Source organism: Oncorhynchus masou, chromosome 26, assembly GCF_036934945.1.
Source record: "Oncorhynchus masou masou isolate Uvic2021 chromosome 26, UVic_Omas_1.1, whole genome shotgun sequence".
NCBI classification, from domain to species: Eukaryota; Metazoa; Chordata; class Actinopteri; order Salmoniformes; family Salmonidae; genus Oncorhynchus; species Oncorhynchus masou.
The window spans coordinates 9,291,660-9,310,824 of NC_088237.1; the positions used below are offsets into that span (position 1 = coordinate 9,291,660).

At 44.9% G+C, this 19,165-nt stretch overlaps 1 protein-coding gene across 2 annotated transcripts in view; it reads right to left on the minus strand.

The window, feature by feature from the left end:
* Nucleotides 1-831: 831 nt before the first annotated feature.
* The window catches only part of LOC135514749 (SLIT-ROBO Rho GTPase-activating protein 1-like), a 29,900-nt gene continuing 11,566 nt past the window's right edge, over nucleotides 832-19,165 (minus strand). Inside the window, exons 2-23 of one of the 2 annotated variants that reach the window (XM_064938313.1) lie at nucleotides 18,180-18,375; nucleotides 17,999-18,053; nucleotides 17,775-17,882; nucleotides 16,410-16,472; nucleotides 15,636-15,827; nucleotides 15,386-15,514; nucleotides 15,056-15,277; nucleotides 14,811-14,912; nucleotides 14,111-14,308; nucleotides 13,934-14,018; nucleotides 13,629-13,656; nucleotides 13,473-13,506; nucleotides 13,333-13,393; nucleotides 13,102-13,179; nucleotides 12,882-13,016; nucleotides 12,142-12,247; nucleotides 8,262-8,483; nucleotides 7,962-8,035; nucleotides 7,415-7,595; nucleotides 6,905-7,018; nucleotides 2,931-3,249; nucleotides 832-1,279 (exon numbers count right to left, since the gene is read on the minus strand). In XM_064938313.1, the coding sequence (XP_064794385.1) occupies nucleotides 866-1,279; nucleotides 2,931-3,249; nucleotides 6,905-7,018; nucleotides 7,415-7,595; nucleotides 7,962-8,035; nucleotides 8,262-8,483; nucleotides 12,142-12,247; nucleotides 12,882-13,016; nucleotides 13,102-13,179; nucleotides 13,333-13,393; nucleotides 13,473-13,506; nucleotides 13,629-13,656; nucleotides 13,934-14,018; nucleotides 14,111-14,308; nucleotides 14,811-14,912; nucleotides 15,056-15,277; nucleotides 15,386-15,514; nucleotides 15,636-15,827; nucleotides 16,410-16,472; nucleotides 17,775-17,882; nucleotides 17,999-18,053; nucleotides 18,180-18,375 (3,116 nt within the window). In that variant the 3' untranslated portion in view covers nucleotides 832-865. Of the gene's footprint in view, nucleotides 1,280-2,930; nucleotides 3,253-6,904; nucleotides 7,019-7,414; nucleotides 7,596-7,961; nucleotides 8,036-8,261; nucleotides 8,484-12,141; nucleotides 12,248-12,881; nucleotides 13,017-13,101; nucleotides 13,180-13,332; nucleotides 13,394-13,472; nucleotides 13,507-13,628; nucleotides 13,657-13,933; nucleotides 14,019-14,110; nucleotides 14,309-14,810; nucleotides 14,913-15,055; nucleotides 15,278-15,385; nucleotides 15,515-15,635; nucleotides 15,828-16,409; nucleotides 16,473-17,774; nucleotides 17,883-17,998; nucleotides 18,054-18,179; nucleotides 18,376-19,165 lie in introns of both variants that reach the window. The other variant, XM_064938312.1, reaches the window with a different exon arrangement.

A 19,165-nucleotide genomic window follows, 5' to 3' on the forward strand; every position in this document is an offset into this window, starting at 1 on the left:
CAAACGATTTCCCCTGGCCTGAGTGTGTGTATCGGTTGAACATAAGAGAAGGCTGTTTTCTAGTAGTGAGGGTTAACGCCACCGCCGGCCCTGTGACATTAGTGCCCACTGAACATTCAATAGAGAGCTGAACTTAATTAAATACGGGAACATTCATTAAAATAGCTGAACATTGGTTAAATATAATGTGAGTTTTGTCACCAATGCCTCGAGAGGCTTCAGTTGAGGCATTAGTGAGCTTAGCAGCGGAACCAAGTGAAATAGAAAATAAAAAAGATCAGACATCCGCCCTTGTTTCCACACTGTGAGCCTCCCTTTACCCATCAGGCACCTCATCACTCTGCATCGTCCCTTTCTTTTGCTTCGCCAATGAAAATCGCTTGCAGATACAGCAGCCAATTGAACTACACTAAGAATACAGCAGCCTTTTGGTGATAGACCTTCATTAGATGAAGAGCCTATTGTCATTACAAAATCAACGTTCACATCACTGAAACTACATTTCACTGGAGAACTACACTTCCCACACATCTGTGACTACATCTCTTTTACAGGATAGGGTTCTGCTTTCTTTAGCTTGTACTTTTGTCTTGTACTTCTCCCATTCAGCAGTCCCATTTTACATAGCTACCCTTTGATAAATGCTTTGATACATGGAGAAAGTTAACTCCTATACACCAACAAGAGTACACACCAACCTGACAACACACATAAATATCATGGTATATCATGTATTATTTTGTATTACTACATAAAACCCTTTTCGTTTCAGATCTGTCCTACCGCTTTCTACCCTTGTTCAGGTTTCGAAACAGTAAGCAGGTACCCTGTTCTCCTATTCTTTATTTTGGCCTGGTTTGGCTCATCACATGGTGCAGGACTTGTCCAGCAGAGGGGGGGTGTTACTCTTGGGGGGCACCAGGGGTTTTGGCCTCAGGGCTGGGGGGCGAAGTGGAGCCCCCATACGGAGTGGAGTCCCCACTACAGGCTTGAAGGTGCCCAGGGTGTCGGGGGAGGGGTTGGTGGATCGGAGGGGTGCGGGAGGGGGGCCAGGGAGAGGAATGAGGGGGCTCAGAGGGCTAAGGGGACTCGGGGTACCAGGAGTCCCTGGGGTGGAGGGGGTGCTGTGGGGGCTGGGTGACTCGGAGGAGCAGGCTGTGATTGGGCTGTTCTTAACCTGCTCCAGAGTGTCCAGGACCACGTCTGGAGCCGGTCTGCAGCCCCCACGCTCCATCTGCTTCAGCTGCCCCAGAGCCACACTCACACTCTCCTCTATATCCTACGGAGAGACGGGAACGAGGCAGGGTGGAGGAAATAGAGAACATATAAGATGAAGTGTAGTTTGATGTGTGCAGCAGGTGTCTGTCTGCAAGTACAGTTGAAGTCGGAAGTTTACATACACCTTAGCCAAATACATTTAAACTCACTTTCACAATTCCTGACATTTAATCCAAGTAAAAATTCCCTGATTTAGGTCCGTTTGGAGCACCCCTTTATTTTAAGAATGTGAAATGTCAGAATAATAGAGGATTTATTTCAGCACATTCCCAGTGGGTCAGAAGTTTACATACTCAATTAATATTTGGTAGCATTGCCTTTAAATTATTGTTTCGAGTAGCCTTCCACAAGCTTCCCACAATAAGTTTGGTGAATTTTGGCCTGTTCCTCCTGACAGAGCTGGTATAACTGAGTCAGGTTTGTAGGCCTCCTTGCTCGCATATGCTTTTTCAGTTCTGCCCACACATTTTCTATGGGATTGAGGTCAGGGCTTTGTGATGGCCACTCCAATACCTTGACTTTGTTGTCCTTAAGCCATTTTGCCACAACTTTGGGGTCATTGTCCATTTGGAAGACCCATTTGCGACCAAGCTTTAACTTCCTGACTGAGGTCTTAAGATGTTGCTTCAATATATCCACATAATTTTCTTACCTCATGATGCCATCTATTTTGTGAAGTGCACCAGTCCCTCCTGCAGCAAAGCACCCCCACAACATGATGATGCCACCCCCATGCTTCACGTTTGGAATGGTGTTCTTCGGCTGTCAAGCCTCCCCCTTTTCCCTCCAAACATAATAATTGTCATTATGGCCAAACAGTTCTATTTTTGTTTCATCAGACCAGAGGACCAAAAAGTACCAACTTTGTCCCCATGTGCAGTTGCAAACTGTAGTCTGGCTTTTTTATGGCGGTTTTTGAGCAGTGGCTTCTTCCTTGCTGAGCGGCCTTTTAGGTTATGTCGATATAGGACTCGTATTATTGTGGATATAGATACTTTTGTACGCGTTTCCTCCAGCATCTTCACAAGGTCCTTTTGCTGTTGTTCTGGGATTGATTTACACTTTTCACACCAAAGTACATTCATCTCTAGGAGACAGAACTTGTCTCCTTCCTGAGTGGTATGACAGCTGCGTGGTCCCATGGTATTTATACTTGCGTACAATTGTTTGTAGAGATGACCGTGGTATCTTCAGGCATTTGGAAATTGCTCCCAAGGATGAACCAGACTTGTGGAGGTCTACAACTTTTTTCTGAGGCCGATTTCTTTTGATTTTCCCATGATGTCAAGCAAACAGGCACAGAGTTTGAAGGTAGGCCTTGAAATACATCCACAGATACACCTCCAATTGAGTCAAATTATGTCAATTAGCCTATCAGAAGCTTCTAAAGCCATGATGGAATTTTCAAAGCTGTTTAATGGCACAGTCAACTTAGTGTATGTAAACTTCTGACCCACTGGAATTGTGATACAGTGATAAGTGAAATAATCTGTGAAAAATTACATGTCATGCACAAAGTTGATGTACTAACCAACTTTGCAAAACTATATAGTTTGTGGAGTGGTTGAAAAACAAGTTTTAATGACTCCAACCTAAGTGTATGTAAACTTCCGACTTCAACTGTATATGTGTGTGTGCGTGTGAGAGAGTACTTGTGCCAGTGTGTCTGGGTCCAGGGTTCTGGAGCTGAAGCCGTGTTGCCCGCTGCAGGAGCGCCGGATGGGCGTGTCTTCAGGCCGACGCAGCGAATCGTGGCGGCTCACGGTAACTGTCACCGCAGCAGTGGAACGGCGACGACGCTCGGGGCTGTCGAGAGGCGGGGTTAAGCCAGTGCTCCGCCCCAGAAGGAGCTCCCGCGGGCTGAAGTGACCAGTGACGGGCGGCGAGTTCCTCTCCAACACACCCACATTACCATGGTCTTTAGAGCGACCGAGGGGGCGGCGGAAAATGTCAGTCCGCTTCCTGCGGTGGCTGCTGTCGAGAGACGTACAGTATAGACCATTAACTAAGATTAGTGCTTGACTAAATCTATACACTCCACAAACCACTAGCTTAGCTTTGTGCAAGTTATAGATCGGTGGTGTGTTATTAACTACTGACCTGTTGTAGGTCTCAGGCGGGGTAACTACTGACCTGTTGTAGGTCTCCGGCGGGGTAACTACTGACCTGTTGTAGGTCTCAGGCAGGGTAACTACTGACTTGTTGTAGGTCTCAGGCAGGGTAACTCAACTGACCTGTTGTAGGTCTCAGGCAGGGTAACTACTGACTTGTTGTAGGTCTCAGGCAGGGTAACTCAACTGACCTGTTGTCGGTCTCAGGCAGGGTAACTACTGACCTGTCGTAGGTCTCAGGCAGGGTAACTACTGACCTGTTTTTTAATTTTATGGGGTGGATCAGCTTAATATTGCTGATAGATTGTTGCTTCCAATCCCCCATATTTTTGGGGTAAATATATATATTGATATACATACCATACATAAACATATACCTTTTTAGAATTTACCTTCCTTTATTATTCCCCACAAACCCTAGCACCCCTCCCCCAATTAAAGTAAACTATTAAACAACACTTAGGCTTCTACTTCCAGCTTATACATACTATACACATTTTACAGACACAATAGTTATATTTTGATTGTTTTTAGTCCTGGCCTTCCTCTATTTCTGATGTCCATCCAGTTTGAATTCTATTTGCAACTGTTATTTCAAAAGTTCTGAACCAATATACATTTTATAGACCCCGTATGTTTTACATTTATCTTATTAGTCCCACCCTTCAGCTCCATTCAACCCCTCCCATCTATCTCTTAACACCATCCATATTGGATTTCTATTTGCCATACATTTTTCAACTGTGCCGTGATGCTTCACAAATGTACTAAAACTTTCTATTCTCATAGTTTCTACAGATTGTAAATTAAAGATTAAACATTTTTCTAAAATAATTATATTATTTATCAATTGACTGACTTTTAAAAATCACCCAGTATTTGCAGTGTTAGCTCAAGGTAAATGTTGCAATTCTTCAGCCATTCCTGGACCTGTGACCAAAAACGAGCTACATATGGACAGTACCAAAATAAATAATAAAATGACTGCCTCCTCGCAGCAAAATCTGCATAGCTGGGAAGACCGTATCCCATATATATATATATATAACTCGTAATTCATAAAAATCCAAGTAACTTCACAGATCTTCATTGTGTTTTTCAGAGTCAGTAGAAAGGCCTCTTTAGTGTCCTAAGTTTTCATAACTGTGACCTTAATTGCCTACCGTCTGTGAGCTGTTAGTGTCCTAACGACTGTTCCACGGGTGCATGTTCATTAATTGTTTATGGTTCATTGAACAAGCACATGAAACCGTGTTTAACCTCTTACACTTATGGTGGCGCTATTTCATTTTTGGAAGAAAAACGTTCCCGTTTTAAACAAGATATTTTGTCACAAAAAGATGCTCGACTATGCATATAATTGCTACTGTTCGAAAGAAAACACTCTGACGTGTCCAGAAATACAAATATCTTCTCTGTGCGTGCCCTTTAACGTGAGCTTCAGGCAAAACCAAGATGACTTGGCATCCAGGAAATGACAAGGATTTTTGAGGCTCTGTCTTTCATGATCTCCTTATATGGCTGTGAACGCAAGAGGAATGAGTCTGCCCTTTCTGTCGTTTCCCCAAGGTGTCTGCAGCATTGTGACGTATTTGTAGGCAGATCGTTGGAAGATTGACCATAAGAGACCACATTTACCACGTGTCCGCCCGGTGTCCTGCGCCGAAATTGGTGCGCAAAAGTCACCTGCCAGTATTTTTCCATGGGGCACAGAGAGAAGCAAGCTTCCACGAACTGCATGTCAATGAAGAGATATGTGAAAAAACACCTTGAGGATTGATTCCAAACAACGTTTGCCATGTTTCGGTCGATATTATGTAGTTAATCCAGAAAAAGTTTCACGTTGTAGGTGACTGCAATTTCGGTTCGTTTCGGTAGCCAGGCGCAATGTAGAAAACGGAACGATTTCTCCTACACACAGACGCTTTCAGGAAACACTGCGCATTTGGTATGTGGCTGGGAGTCTCCTCATTGAAAACATCAGAAGCTCTTCAAAGGTAAATAATTTTATTTATTTGGTTATCTGGCTTTTGTGAAAATGTTGCGTGCTACATGCTACACAAAATGCTATGCTAGCTTTGCATACTCTTACACAAATTAGTCAATTTCTATGGTTCAAAAGCATATTTTGAAAATCTGAGATGACAGTGTTGTTAAGAAAAGGCTAAGCTTGAGAGCAAACGCATTATTTTAATTTTATTTGCGATTTTCAGAAATCGTTAACGTTGCGTTATGCTAATGAGCCTGAGGCTTAGTCACAATCCCGGATCTGGGATGGGGAGTTTCAAGAGGTTAAACCCTTCACAGTGAAGATCTGTGAAGTCATTTGGATTTTTACGAAGTATCTTTGAAAGACAAGGTCCCGAAAAAGGGCCGTTTCAGAGTTTATCATTTAAAAAGCCGTTCGCTTGGTGTAGGCAAAACTATAATCAAATAGGTAAGCTAGGATATGACCAAAGAGTTAATCAGGGTGATTTTTCCACTGTATTTTTGCTAACTTTCAGCAAAAATGTATTGTAGTCAGATAATTTATTTTTGGATATGTATACTGAGTATGTCCACATCCCCATCAGACCATTTTATTGGTACACTACACGGTAATGTAAAAGTAGAATATTTTTGGTGATCCAATACGCAATATTTACTTATCATAATTTGGTTTTAATCCAGAAAGGTTAGAAAAAGTATCTTGATCCTCTGAGGCTGTGGAGGGATTATAATTGTGGATTTAAAAGAAAATATGAATCATCCGCGTATAATGACACTTGTTTTTAAGCCATGGATTTCTAATCCCTTAATATTATTGTTGGATCTCATTTTTACCGCTAACATTTCAATGACAATAATAAATAGATATGCTGATAGTGGACAACCTTGTTTTACTCCTCTTGACAGTTTAACACTTTCTGAGATGTAGCAATTATTTACTTTTTTACACCTTGGGTTACTATACATAACTTTAACCCATTTTATAAGAGATTCTCCAAAATTGAAATATTCCAGGCATTTATATATAAACTCCAGTCGTACTTTATCAAAAGCCTTTTCAAAGTCAGCTATAAAAACCAAATCTGGTTTTGCAGATATTTCATCATGTTCTATTGTTTCTAGTACTTGTCTTATTATCTCCAAAATATAGTCCATGTAAAACAACCTGTCTGATTAGGATTAATAATAACTGACAAAACCTTTTTAATTCAATGATCTAAGCATTTAGCTAGAATTTTTGCATCACAACATTGAAGTGTAAGATCCCTCCGATTAAAAAAAAAAAAAAGACTGCATCTTTATATATACTACTTGGATCCTGTTTCAGTAATAATGAAATCAGACCTTGTTGAGTGTCCGATAATCTACTATTTATATAGGAGTGGTTAAAACATGCTAATAATGGTCCTCTGAGTATATAAAAAAAGTTTTATGCCATCCAGCCCTGGAGTTTTCCCAGAATTGAATTGCATCAAGAAGTTCCTCCTCTGTAATTTGGCCTCCTCTCAGGCAAACTAGCTACTGACCTGTTGTAGGTTTCTGGCTGTCTGTCAGTAGGAGAGTTCAGCTCACTTCTGGCTTTCTTGTCGTCATTGCTAGTGCTTCCACTGTCGCTGTCCACTGTCGATGCAGAGTCAGGCCTGAAACACCACACAGCACCTCTTATCAAATAATCAGCACTAAATAGAACCTGCTCCCTAACCAAATCAGTTTTAAACAGAACCTGTTACCCAACCAATCAGGGCACTGTAACTAATCAAACAAATCAAATCAGTCAATCAATACCAGTGTCCAGTAATTGTTCACTGCAATTTAATTAACTTAGGTCATCAATCCATAAATCCCAAAAAACAAGTTTAAATAATCAAACAATGGGCAGTTCCTTTGATACTTCAATTCCTCATTCTACAGTTAATTTGATAACAGTTAACAACGGGATGCCGCTGTAGGCATATTTTACAGACATCTTCTCTTGGCATGGTTGTGTTACTTAGCGTGTATGCTATGTGCTAGCTATGCTGTAGCCGTGTACTTGCCTGTCCTTCAGTGTTATGTACTGGTGAGGCACCAGGCCATGGGTGCCGTTGAGTCGCCCCTCCCACCAGTCATGTGACGCACGCTGGAACAGCTGCAGGGTCACTCCCTTCTTAAAGGAGAGCTCCCGCCCCGACCGGCCTGTATAGTCAAACCTGGCCACCGCTTCTACTGCTTCCCCCTCTGAGAGACCGAGAGAAACGGAGAGAGAAAGAAAGATGGAGAGAAACAGAGAGAGGGGGCAGGAAGCGGGAGGCAGAAGGACAGAGAGAAAGGAGCGATAAGAGCCAGATCGTATGATCGGACCTGTCAATAACTCATCTCCCCGGCTCGACCTTGCCCGAGCTCAGCCAATGAGGAACGAGGTGGACGCGAAAGAGAAATCAGAGCATAAGAGTCTTAGCTAACCATCACCCCACCGCACCCCTTCTCCCCTACACTGGGAGAGAGGGGGGTCTCTATGCTAGCTGTTGCCATGGAGACAGCTCTCTATCCATTGGTGGATGAGAGAGAAGCCCACTGGGTGATTGTGTAGAGGTCAAAGCATACCCTCCTCACTGGTCTGAGTCTCTGTGCCGCCGTCGGGCTCCACCTCCCCACCCGGCTCGCTGAACGGACTCTCGCTAGAAAGGGAGAGGGGGAGAGAGCGAGAGCGAGAGAAAGAGTTTGGGTGTGGGGGAGGAGAAGGAAGAAAAAGGCAGTGTAAGTACCATAACTGCAGCAGTCAGCAATACTAGACAAACTTGGTAGAACCGGGCCCTCTTGATATTTCACAAAATGGATGAACAGAATGATAAAAGCACAGATGGTTGCAAGGCTTGAGTATACAGTATAGTCCATCTGTCTCACCAGTACTGGTCTCCAGTCATGCACTTCTCATAGACGGGCCCAGGCAGCTCCGGGGGTTCGGGGAAGATGTCGTGGTGCAGGATGACCGTCTTGATGACCTCATTAACATGTGCCTGGCAGGCCACCTGGTCCAGGGCGTCGGGCGTGGGCAGCAGGGTGGGGCCGAAGACGATGGCCAGGTTCCCAGCATCCATCATGTTCTCATCGCTGTACTGGGATAAGCTGTGCAGGGGGCACAGGGCAAATGTTAGTACTTAAACACATCACTTTATTTCCCCCCCCCTTATTTGTTCTTTAAAACTTTATTTAAGTCACATTGAGATTCAAAATCTGTTTTACAACAGAGCCCTGTATACATATACACTGCTCAAAAAAATAAAGGGAACACTAAAATAACACATCCTAGATCTGAATGAATGAAATATTCTTATTAAATCCTTTTTTCTTTACATAGTTGAATGTGCTGACAAAATCACACAAAAATGATGAATGGAAATCAAATTTATCAACCCATAGAGGTCTGGATTTGGAGTCACACTCAAAATTAAAGTGGAAAACCACACTACAGGCTGATCCAACTTTGATGTAATGTCCTTAAAACAAAATGAGGCTCAGTAGTGTGTGTGGCCTCCACGTGTCTGTATGACCTCCCTACAACGCCTGGGCATGCTCCTGATGAGGTGGCGGATGGTCTCCTGAGGGATCTCCTCCCAGACCTGGACTAAAGCATCCACCAACTCCTGGACTCTGTGGTGCATGGTGGATGGAGCGAGACATGATGTCCCAGATGTGCTCAATTGGATTCAGGTCTGGGGAACGGGCGGTCCATAGCATCAATGCCTTCCTCTTGCAGGAACTGCTGACACACTCCAGCCACATGAGGTCTAGCATTGTCTTGCATTAGGAGGAACCCAGGGCCAACCGCACCAGCATATGGTCTCACAAGGGGTCTGAGGAGCTCATCTCGGTACCGAATGGCAGTCGGGCTACCTCTGGCGAGCACATGGAGGGCTGTGCGGCCCCCCAAAGAAATGCCACCCCACACCATGACTGACCCACCGCCAAACCGGTCATGCTGGAGGATGTTGCAGGCAGCAGAACGTTCTCCACGGCATCAACCAGACTCTGTCACGTCTGTCACATGTGCTCAGAATTTGCCAATCTTGGTGCTCTCTGGCAAATGCCAAACGTCCTGCACGGTGTTGGGCTGTAAGCACAACCCCCACCTGTGGCCGTCAGGCCCTCATGGAGTCTGTTTCTGACCGTTTGAGAAGACACATGCACATTTGTGGCCTGCTGGAGGTCATTTTGCAGGGCTCTGGCAGTGCTCCTCCTTGCACAAAGGCGGAGGTAGCGGTCCTGCTGCTGGGTTGTTGCCCTCCTACGGCCTCCTCCACATCTCCTGATGTACTGGTCTGTCTCCTGGTAGCGCCTCCATGCTCTAGACACTATGCTGACAGACACAGCAAACCTTCTTGCCACAGCTCGCATTGATGTGCCATCCTGGATGAGCTGCACAACCTGAGCCACTTTTGTGGGTTGTAGACTCCATCTCATGCTACCACTAGAGTGAAAGCACTGCCAGCATTCAAAAGTGACCAAAACATCAGCCAGGAAGCATAGGAACTGAGAAGTGGTCTGTGGTCACCACCTGCAGAACCACTCCTTTTATTGGGGGTGTCTTGCTAATTGCCTATAATTTCCACCTGTTGTCTATTCCATTTGCACAACAGCATGTGAAATGTATTGACAATCAGTGTTGCTTCCTAAGTGGACAGTTTGATTTCACAGAAGTGTGATTGACTTGGAGTTACATTGTGTTGTTTAAGTGTTCCCTTTATTTTTTTTGAGCAGTGTACATTGTGTATAAACCAATATAATTCAGCACACAATAACAAAATAAACATATTGAATAAAAGCAATCACATTAAATTACATCGAGGTCCTCAATCATTAATCATTAATGTTAACTGCCTGAGTGGCAGCAGCACTGCAGTGATCTCTGCAAACTGTTCCACAAATTAGAGGCAAAAATGCAGATTTTCCCAAATCCGTGAAGACCTATTTTTATCTATTCCTGAGAAGGGATTTGGTAACTTATGATTCTTAACTTCATGAAGTTACAGGGAGTGTCTGTCAGATTGCTTTGGAAATCAATAAGAGAATGCAGCTCTCTTCTTACTCTCTTCCATCCCACATTTTTATACAGACTTCAATAAGTCCTAAAATTGTCCCCTGTGATAAAACGTATTGCGGCATCGTAGACTGCGTCCAAAGGTCTCAAAATAGAGGCTGCCGCGTGCATGTAAACAATATCACCAAAATCCAATACAGGGAGAAGCGTTGTTTGAACAATCTTTCTCCCATTTTCAATACCGAGGCATGATTTATTTCGATATAAAAAAAAAAACTATCTTAGTCAGATTTTCTATATGCGTTATGAAGGACAATTTGTCATCAATCCAGACACCCAGGTACTTTATATTGAGAAACATGCTCAATTTGGGCTCCATTTGTAGCGCAATTATGCAGGTCCTCAGGGTCAACATTTCGTGACCTAGAGAACAGCAGCAGCTTGGTTTTACTTGTATTTTAACACCAATTTATGATCTGTAAGTGATTTCTGAATTGAAACAAAGTCATGCTGAAGTTCACGAATGGCCTGCTGCACCGAGTTGGCACAGGAATACAAAACTGTCATTTGCATAGAGATGAATGTTCCAAGTATTAACAGTGTTTCCTATGTCATTAATATAGGTGAACAATAATGGACCCAAAATCAAACCCTGACAAACACCTTTTTGATTCTCAAGAAATTCCGATTCAAACCAATCTGTCAAGATGGCCTGAGTTCTGTCGCTAAAATAATTCTGAAACCATAAACTGGCTGTATATCCCAGGCCTATTTGTTAAATAACTTCTTCAGCAAAACAGAATGATCAACCATGTCGAACGCCTTTGACAGGTCAATAAACAAGGCAGCACAGCTCTTTTTAGCATCCAATGCATTGACAATATCATTAACAACTAGCATGATTGCTGTGGTAGTACTACACCCAGGCCTAAACCCTGATTGGTTTATATGAAAATGCAATTATCAGATAAAACACAACAAAGTTGTACATTAACCAAGGATTCAAGAATCTTTTCTAAAGAAGGTAGTATTGAAATAGGGTGACAGTTGTCAAGATCATTTCTATCCCCACTCTTATGGAGTGGCAGCACATATGTAGATTTCCATGCTTTTGGAATACTTCCCGATAACAATGTTAAATAAAACATGTGGGCTACTGAGCCAGCAATAAAAGCAGGAAGTAAAACACTACAGGATACAAATAGAAGTAAACTGAATGTCCATCATACTCGTACCGAATACTGTAATCTAACATTCTGCAATCTAACATTCTCTGCTGTGGTAGATCACACCAGCACCTCACACTTCTCCCTCTCCCCCCGTTCACACTTCCTCCTCCATCTCTATTTGGAGCTGCAGAGATGAGACATCGTGTTCAGCCAAATACAGACAGACGGTGTTGTGTGTGTGATGTAGACTATTGCAGACCTATATGTTCTAGACTAACCCGGTACCGGTTCTCTGTGTTCTCAACTAACCCAGTACTGGTTCTGTGTGTTCAACACTAGTCCAGTACTAGTTCTGTGTGGTTCTCTGGATTCTATACTAGTCCAGACCTGGTTCGGTGTGTTTCTATGTTATAGACTAGTCCAGACCTGGTTCTGTGTGTTCTTGACTAGTCCAGACCTGGTTCTGCATGGTTCTAGACTAGTCCAGACCTGGTTCTGCTCATTACTGGTTCTGTGGGTTCTATATTAACCCAGACGTGGTTAATATGCGGTTCTGTGTTAGCGTACAGACACTCACTGGTTCAGGAAAGCGAACAGGTATCTCATCACGACCAGAGTCACCCGTGGAACACCCAGTAGAATCTTACGAATACACTGAGCTCTGTCATACAGGCTCTCTATACCTGTGGGAACACACACACACACACACACCAGCTGTCAGTAATATTCCCAGGAACTCATGAGGTGTAATCCTGACACATCCTGAAATATAAGCAGCCCACAGAGGCGGATAGCTCTGTGTGTGTTTCAGAAAGACAGAAAGAAACTGAGTTGAAGACAAAGAAATGGGACTGGGAGATTGTGTGTGGGAGAGAGAGAGAGAGAGAGAGAGAGGGACCCATTTTGACAGTGCCAAAATGGAATGTATTACTCATAAGACTTTTTATTACTGCATTTCAAAACTGCTCTTTTTGTCAATGAACAGCCGCTGATAATTTATGGAGACCTAAAACAAACAGTTGCATTTAAGTGAAGCATGCAAAGCAATTGGAATCTGTTGCATTTTAAATAAGTTTTGATGGGCCGTATCGACTGCTGATAAGGTTGTTTTTGCAACACATTGCATGTTAGAGCTGTTCAAATGTCACTGTAAATCACAAAACTTTCACAGCTGTTTATTTTTTTCAAAACACACACACTAATTGCATACACACACAAAAAAACACCCCCCCCCCCCCCCACCCCCGTTAAAACAGTGACCCCTGTCCTCCTGTCCCGCCACCTTCCCACAGCATAGAGAAAGGAAATGCTACTCACGGACACAGGAAATTAGGTCGTTGAACCTTTCCTTGGGAAAGAGGGGGTTCTCCAGCCCCCGGAAGTAGAGCTTCAGTACACCGGCCACCGAGTTGATGTCATGGTTATTCTCCTCGTCAATCAGGGGGTCATTACCTTGACAACAGAGAAACGGACATGGTCAGTTTCCTCTCCCCTGACCTGGAAGCACAAGTATGATGACCTCACAATGACCTCTCACCTCTCTCAAATGAGTTCTTGATGTCATTGACCTCCACCTGTGACCCCGACACACGGAATATGCCCTGGTGCTGAAGACCTGACGGAGATGGGAGGCGGTTATGAGTCTAGTCAGTACACATCAGAGGAACTTGAAAGGGCTTGATAGGTGTAAGCGGTATGAATTTGGCCCCTAGCCCCTAAATAGGCTAAGTGGAGGATCCACCATGTTATTTTCAACAGTCGGACTCACCATGGAGGTTGATGTAACGGATGCAGCTCTCTACCAGCAGAGGAATGGCTTTAGTCGAATCCTAAAAAACACATCCAGGCAATTAAGCAACCAGCAGAGGCCAACCACACAACCAGCAGGAGGAAGAGTGGAAACATTACCTGGTGTTTGCTATGGGAGTTCTTTCGTCCACGGCTAGAAGGAGAGAAACAGAGACGAGTGACTCAGTTTTGTTTTGCAGAGCTCAAAAGACAAGACGTGGGACAATCTAAAAGATTTAAACAGTGCTTCAGTCAATAACACTTGATGAGCTGTACCTGGTAGTCAGCGTGTCTGCTATATACCCTGGAGAGATGTGAAAGACAGGCAGACAGAGAGAGAGGAGTTTAATTGTCAGACTGGGAGGGCATTAGCACACAAGGCATATTTCTAAGCCGTAAAAGAGGCCGTGAGAGAAAGCCTCGTTCAACCATCCTGATATTGCGAACTTACATTCTGTTTCACGACATGGATTCAAGTGAAACAAAACGAGAGTGCAGCGTTCAAGATGGTGGACCAGGCTAACAGAGACAAAGAGGGTCAACAGCGAGAAAGAATGAGAAAGCAAGAGAGTGTCTCTTACCCTCGGCCATGGCTTTCTTCAGTAGGTCGTGTTTGGCCTGTAGTTTGGAGATCAGATTACTGCCCTCCAGATACTCACGGAACTTCTGTGGACCACAGACAGAAGAACATGCAGCTTTCATTAACTGTACATCTACCTAACTGTCTATATCATCTAGCCTGTGTGTGTGTGTGTCACCGTAAAGTAGAAGAGCTCAGTCTCCTGTTGGTTGGCACGGCGCTTGGCGAGGCTTGGTTTGTTTAAGTAGCCGTCCGACACGCTGGACTTGACTGACTCTGAAGAGGGGCTGTGCGTGAAACTCTGGGAAACGTCATAGTCATCCAGCACTGTCATGTCCTGAAGGGTGGTGAGAGTGGCCCCCCATGTCTTCTTCACCTGGGTGTAGGGGAAATCGAGTTAGACCAAAGTAATCACTCACAGATTGTCTGTTCATGTATTTGTGGATATGAGGTTTGAGCGAGTGTTTACGCACATCTTAAATCTGTATGGTGCAGGTGGTGTTTATTTGTGTATGGTAATTACGGTGTGTGTGTGCGTGTGTGTGTGTGTGTGCTGAAACCTGCAGATGCAGCTCATTACTCCAGTCTCCAACACTTCTGTGCCCTTCAGGGTGAGACAACAGCTGCCCTCCCATTCCACAACAATCCATATACAATCTGCTCAACAGTAATCCACACTCCAAAAACACACTATACATAACCCAAAAAAGCTATAGCTTCAGGGCACGAAAACTGTTTATTTGTAGGTCTACATCTGTTATAAAATCAACCCAACCTTCCTCTCCTTCTTCCCACAGCATGGAGTCTGAGAATCAACCAAACTACAGCAAAGCACACTGGGAAACTGAAGTACATATGACTGTGTGTGTGTGTCTCACCTCCTCGTTCTCGATCTTCAGGGTGGAGAGGCGTGACTGGAGCTGTTGCAGCCTAGATGTGAGCTCTGCCTGCACCTGTGGCTGGGCGGCTATCTGGGTCACCTGACAGGAAACAGGAACAACACACAGCATGACTGGGCGCTTACCTGGGGGGTTTGTGTGTCACTGGGTGTGCGTATGTCTGTGTGAGTGTATGTATATGTGTGCATGCGTGCTTGTGTGTTTTTGCACTTTTGCGCACTCACCGGGTCCCCCATGTGGGGCTGGAAGCTGAAGCGTGGCGGGGGGCAGAAGGCGGTAGGGTAGAGGCCCAGCAGGCGCTGTCTGTCTCGGGCAGGATCCAGGCCCTCTACGGCCCCCTCCAGTACTTCCAACCCTGTCCGCCTGGAGGCCTCCAGACTCAGCTCTGCAGACAGGTAGGTCTTCAACGCACGACTCAGACTGGAGTGGTACCCCAGGTCACAACACTGAGGGAGGGAGAGAGATGAGATGGTAATGTGTCTTTCTTTCTCTAACACTTTTTGCCAACACTGCTTTGGTAAAAGTGAAATCGGCTTGTTTGTGTGTGTGCTCACATCTATGATATCGGGCAGGTCGTGGATGTAGTATTTGAACACAGAGGAGTTGGTGGCCTCCATCGTCAGCAGGTACTCGTTCCTGGCCTTCAGAGACTTCAGCTTGTTCTCAGAGTACTTAGCTTTCCTCTGTAGCGAGAGCAGATAGAGCAAGAGAGAAGGTGGGGAGAAAATAACAGTGAGACTTTTTAGAGACTCGTAAAAAAAAAATCTAAATGAATGCAGGAAAGGAGTGTGTGGGTCTCTGTACCTTCTCCCTCATCTTCTCCATCTTTCGGGCGGCGTTGCGTCTCTGGTGGCGTTCCTCTATACGCATGCCGAATAACGGCTCCACTCCCCCACCAGGCCCCACTTTGCCAACCCCCACCTGACGCTCGGCATCCCTCAGCTTGGTCTCCGCATTCAGTGTCTCCCCATGGTACATGTGGTATGTCTTCATCACCTAGCAACCACAGCCCACAATGCATCAATCTGTCAACAAGTCTGCCCAGGCAAATCATCTGGGCCGTGTTCAGAAGGCACTAATGGTCGGAAACGTTTTGACATGGAAGGCAGAAAGAATGCCCCTCATTTGACAAGTTCAGGTAGTACCTCCTCTGTTTTGAAAGGGTTCCCTCCTGTTTCGTGCCTCCTGAACGTGACCTTACTGCTCATAGCATAATCACCTATAGAACTGCACCTGATAAATGTTGTACGCCACCCTTCCCCTGCGAGGTTCGGAACAGATCTGTCCCCTCTCTAAGTTCTTGTTAGCTCATGTGTTTCTTTATTTACACCAGCAGCTTTTAAGGCTGCCAAGCTTTCACTTAACTAAATGCTCCAATCAGCAACTTTCCTTTGCAGCATTTTGCTGAAATCACAAAAGCGACTCATTCCTCAAAAGTTCATGTCGCAATGTTTTAAAATGAAGTGTGGCCATTTCTGATGTCTTGCTTAAGCACAGGGAAAGTGACAGTAAAAAAAAGCCCTAAAGTGAAATGTTTAATGGAGACTGCGTGTGGCAGTTATAGATGATGTCACTTACGGTGTAGAGTTCATTAAGGAGCTTCATCAAGTCCTCCTGCAGCTGAAAGGTGATCTCTTTGCTCTGAGAGTGGGGGGAGGAGGAGAGGGTAGATGAGAGAGGGGTAACGGAGGAAGAGATAGGGGAGAGATATTTCATCAACCCAGTGGAGAAGGGAGGAGAACTCTGTAGAGTTTAGAAATGCACACACAGGTCATCACTGCAAATGAGAAACGTTTCATAATCAGATAAATAAATACATCCATAAACTGATGAATCCATAAATAAAACATATGGTGACAGGAGCTGGGCTGTAGCTCCTGTGTGTGTGTGTGTGTGTGTGTGTGAGAGAGAGAGAGAGAGTCCTCATGTATTAAACAGCTCCTTCCAGTTTGGGAGTTTGAGTTATAGCATTCTGTACAGCATGAATACTGCATTAAGCCAAATGACTCTGAAATCCCAGAATGGATGAATCCCATTCCACTAGCCTTCTTACTGTGAGGCGGACCAGCTGAGCCTGTCACCATGGACACCAGGCTGTCAGAAACTCAGCGGTGTCATGGTCACCAGCCGGTGTCATCCTGGGCACACTCACAGTGACTGACAAGTGTCATCTGTGTTCTAGAGCTTCATACAGGGGCGCAACTTTCACTGGGGTTGGGGACATGTCCCTCCCACATTCTGAAATTGCATTTTTGTCCCCCCCCCCCCCCAGTTTTATCATTGGAATGATATACAAAACGAGGCAACGATGTGCTTTAGGACCATGCGGACGCATCCGAGCGGTCGGGTAGAGTGGAGTGTTTATCCAATTGTAAAAAAAATATACACAAAACATTATGTCCCCCCACTTCTAAAACCAAAGCTTCATAAGCAGTTATAACACAGTTACGAAGCTTATATGTCTAGGTGTACTTTATGTAGCTACTAGCTATCAGGTCTCTCAGCACTTTAGCTCTCATTAATAAAACAGGAGCCACAGAGAGATTAATAATGAACATGATGAGTTGAACTCGGAAGGGGTTTGTGTGGGTGTGTGTGTTTAACGTGTTCTACAGTACTCGGGAGGCAGGCTTCTCTGAACATACACAGGGGAAAACACTCAAATACACAGAGGAAAATGTGGGCCGATTCTGTACTTTTGATTAAAGCCCATCAGGTTAACTCTGGGGCTCCTTTTATAGCTCCCTCTCAAACCAAGAGGCTTCTGGGAAAATACACGGGGAAATATGAGCCTTTACCTTTCCTTCGAAAACGTTAACTCTTCTAGTCCTCTTCTTGCTCCCTCTCATACTAACAGACTTGTCATTACAGCTATAAAATCCTCTATTTCCTTGGGAAAGTCATCTGTGACACGTGCATGAGAAGAGGCTGTGATTGGCTCACTCTTTTAAGCAGGCGGGCGGAGTCGTCGCTGATGTGCGTGAGACGGGTGATGACGTTGTTCAGGTAAAGGTCACTGAGGGTGGCGTGGTCCTTACTCTCCCTCCTCACCTGAAGAGAGAGAGATCAAGTGTTTACATTGCCTAAACACAGGCAACTATTTAATGAAGAGAACCAACATGTCAGCAATATGTGCCTTCACACATTCAAATAAACACTTTCATTACCTGGTTCAGCAGCAGGTACCAGCAGTTAACTGGAGACAGCAAGTTCTGGTCCTTTCTGTAGGAGAGAGAAAGATCGCAGAGGTTGTACTCAAATCAACACAAACACATGCATTAAGCCACTGTTTATGCGTAACCACATACAGTATGAGCTATGCACACACACACACACACGTCTTCTTACTTGTACTGCTGGTGGTCCTTGGTACTGCGTGTCTTGGCCATGAACCTCTCAGCTAGTTTCTCCAGGTTCCTGGAGTACTCGGTCTCGATCTCAGCCTTCTTCCTGAAGAAGTCCTGCAGGTCCTGCAGCAGCTGCACCCTCATCTCTGTCTGCTGTTCCAAACACCGCTGCTGTTCCACCAGCTGGGCTCGCACATCTACACACAGACACAGTGCATCTCTGATTATGAGTATATACACACATACGATTATAGAGAGACATACTGAAAACCAATCAGACATGTTTACACACGTCCCTGCATTGATATGGACACAGGTTACCTTAGCATTCTTAGTGCCCAAGAACACTAAGATAGCCTGCCTAAATGACTACCGACCTGTAGCACTCACGTCTGTAGCTTTGAAAAGCTGGTCATGGCTCACATCAAACCCTAGACCCACTCCAATTTGCATATCGCACCAACAGATCCACAGATGATGCAATCTCTGTTGCACTCCACACTGCCCTTTCACACCTGGACAAAAGGAACACCTATGTGAGAATGCTATTCACTGACTACAGCTCAGCGTTCAACACCATACTGCCCGAAACACCTCCCTCTGCAACTGGATCCTGGACATCCTGACGGGCCGCTCCCAGGTGGTAAGGGTAGGTAACAACACATTCGCCATGCTGATCCTCAACACGGGGGCCTCAGGGGTGCGTGCTCAGTCCCCCCCTGTACTCCCTTTTTACTCATGACTGCATGGCCAGGCACGACTCCAACACCATCATTAAGTTTGCTGATGACAACAGTGGTAGTCCTGATCACTGACAACATTGAGACAGCCTACAGGGAGGTGGTTCAGAGAGCTGACCGTGTGTTGCAAGGACAACAAGCTCTCCCTTAACGTGATCAAGACAAAAGGAGAGGATTGTGGACTACAGGAAAAGGAGGACCGAGCACGCCCCCATTCTCATCGACGGGGCTGCATCGGAGTAGGTTG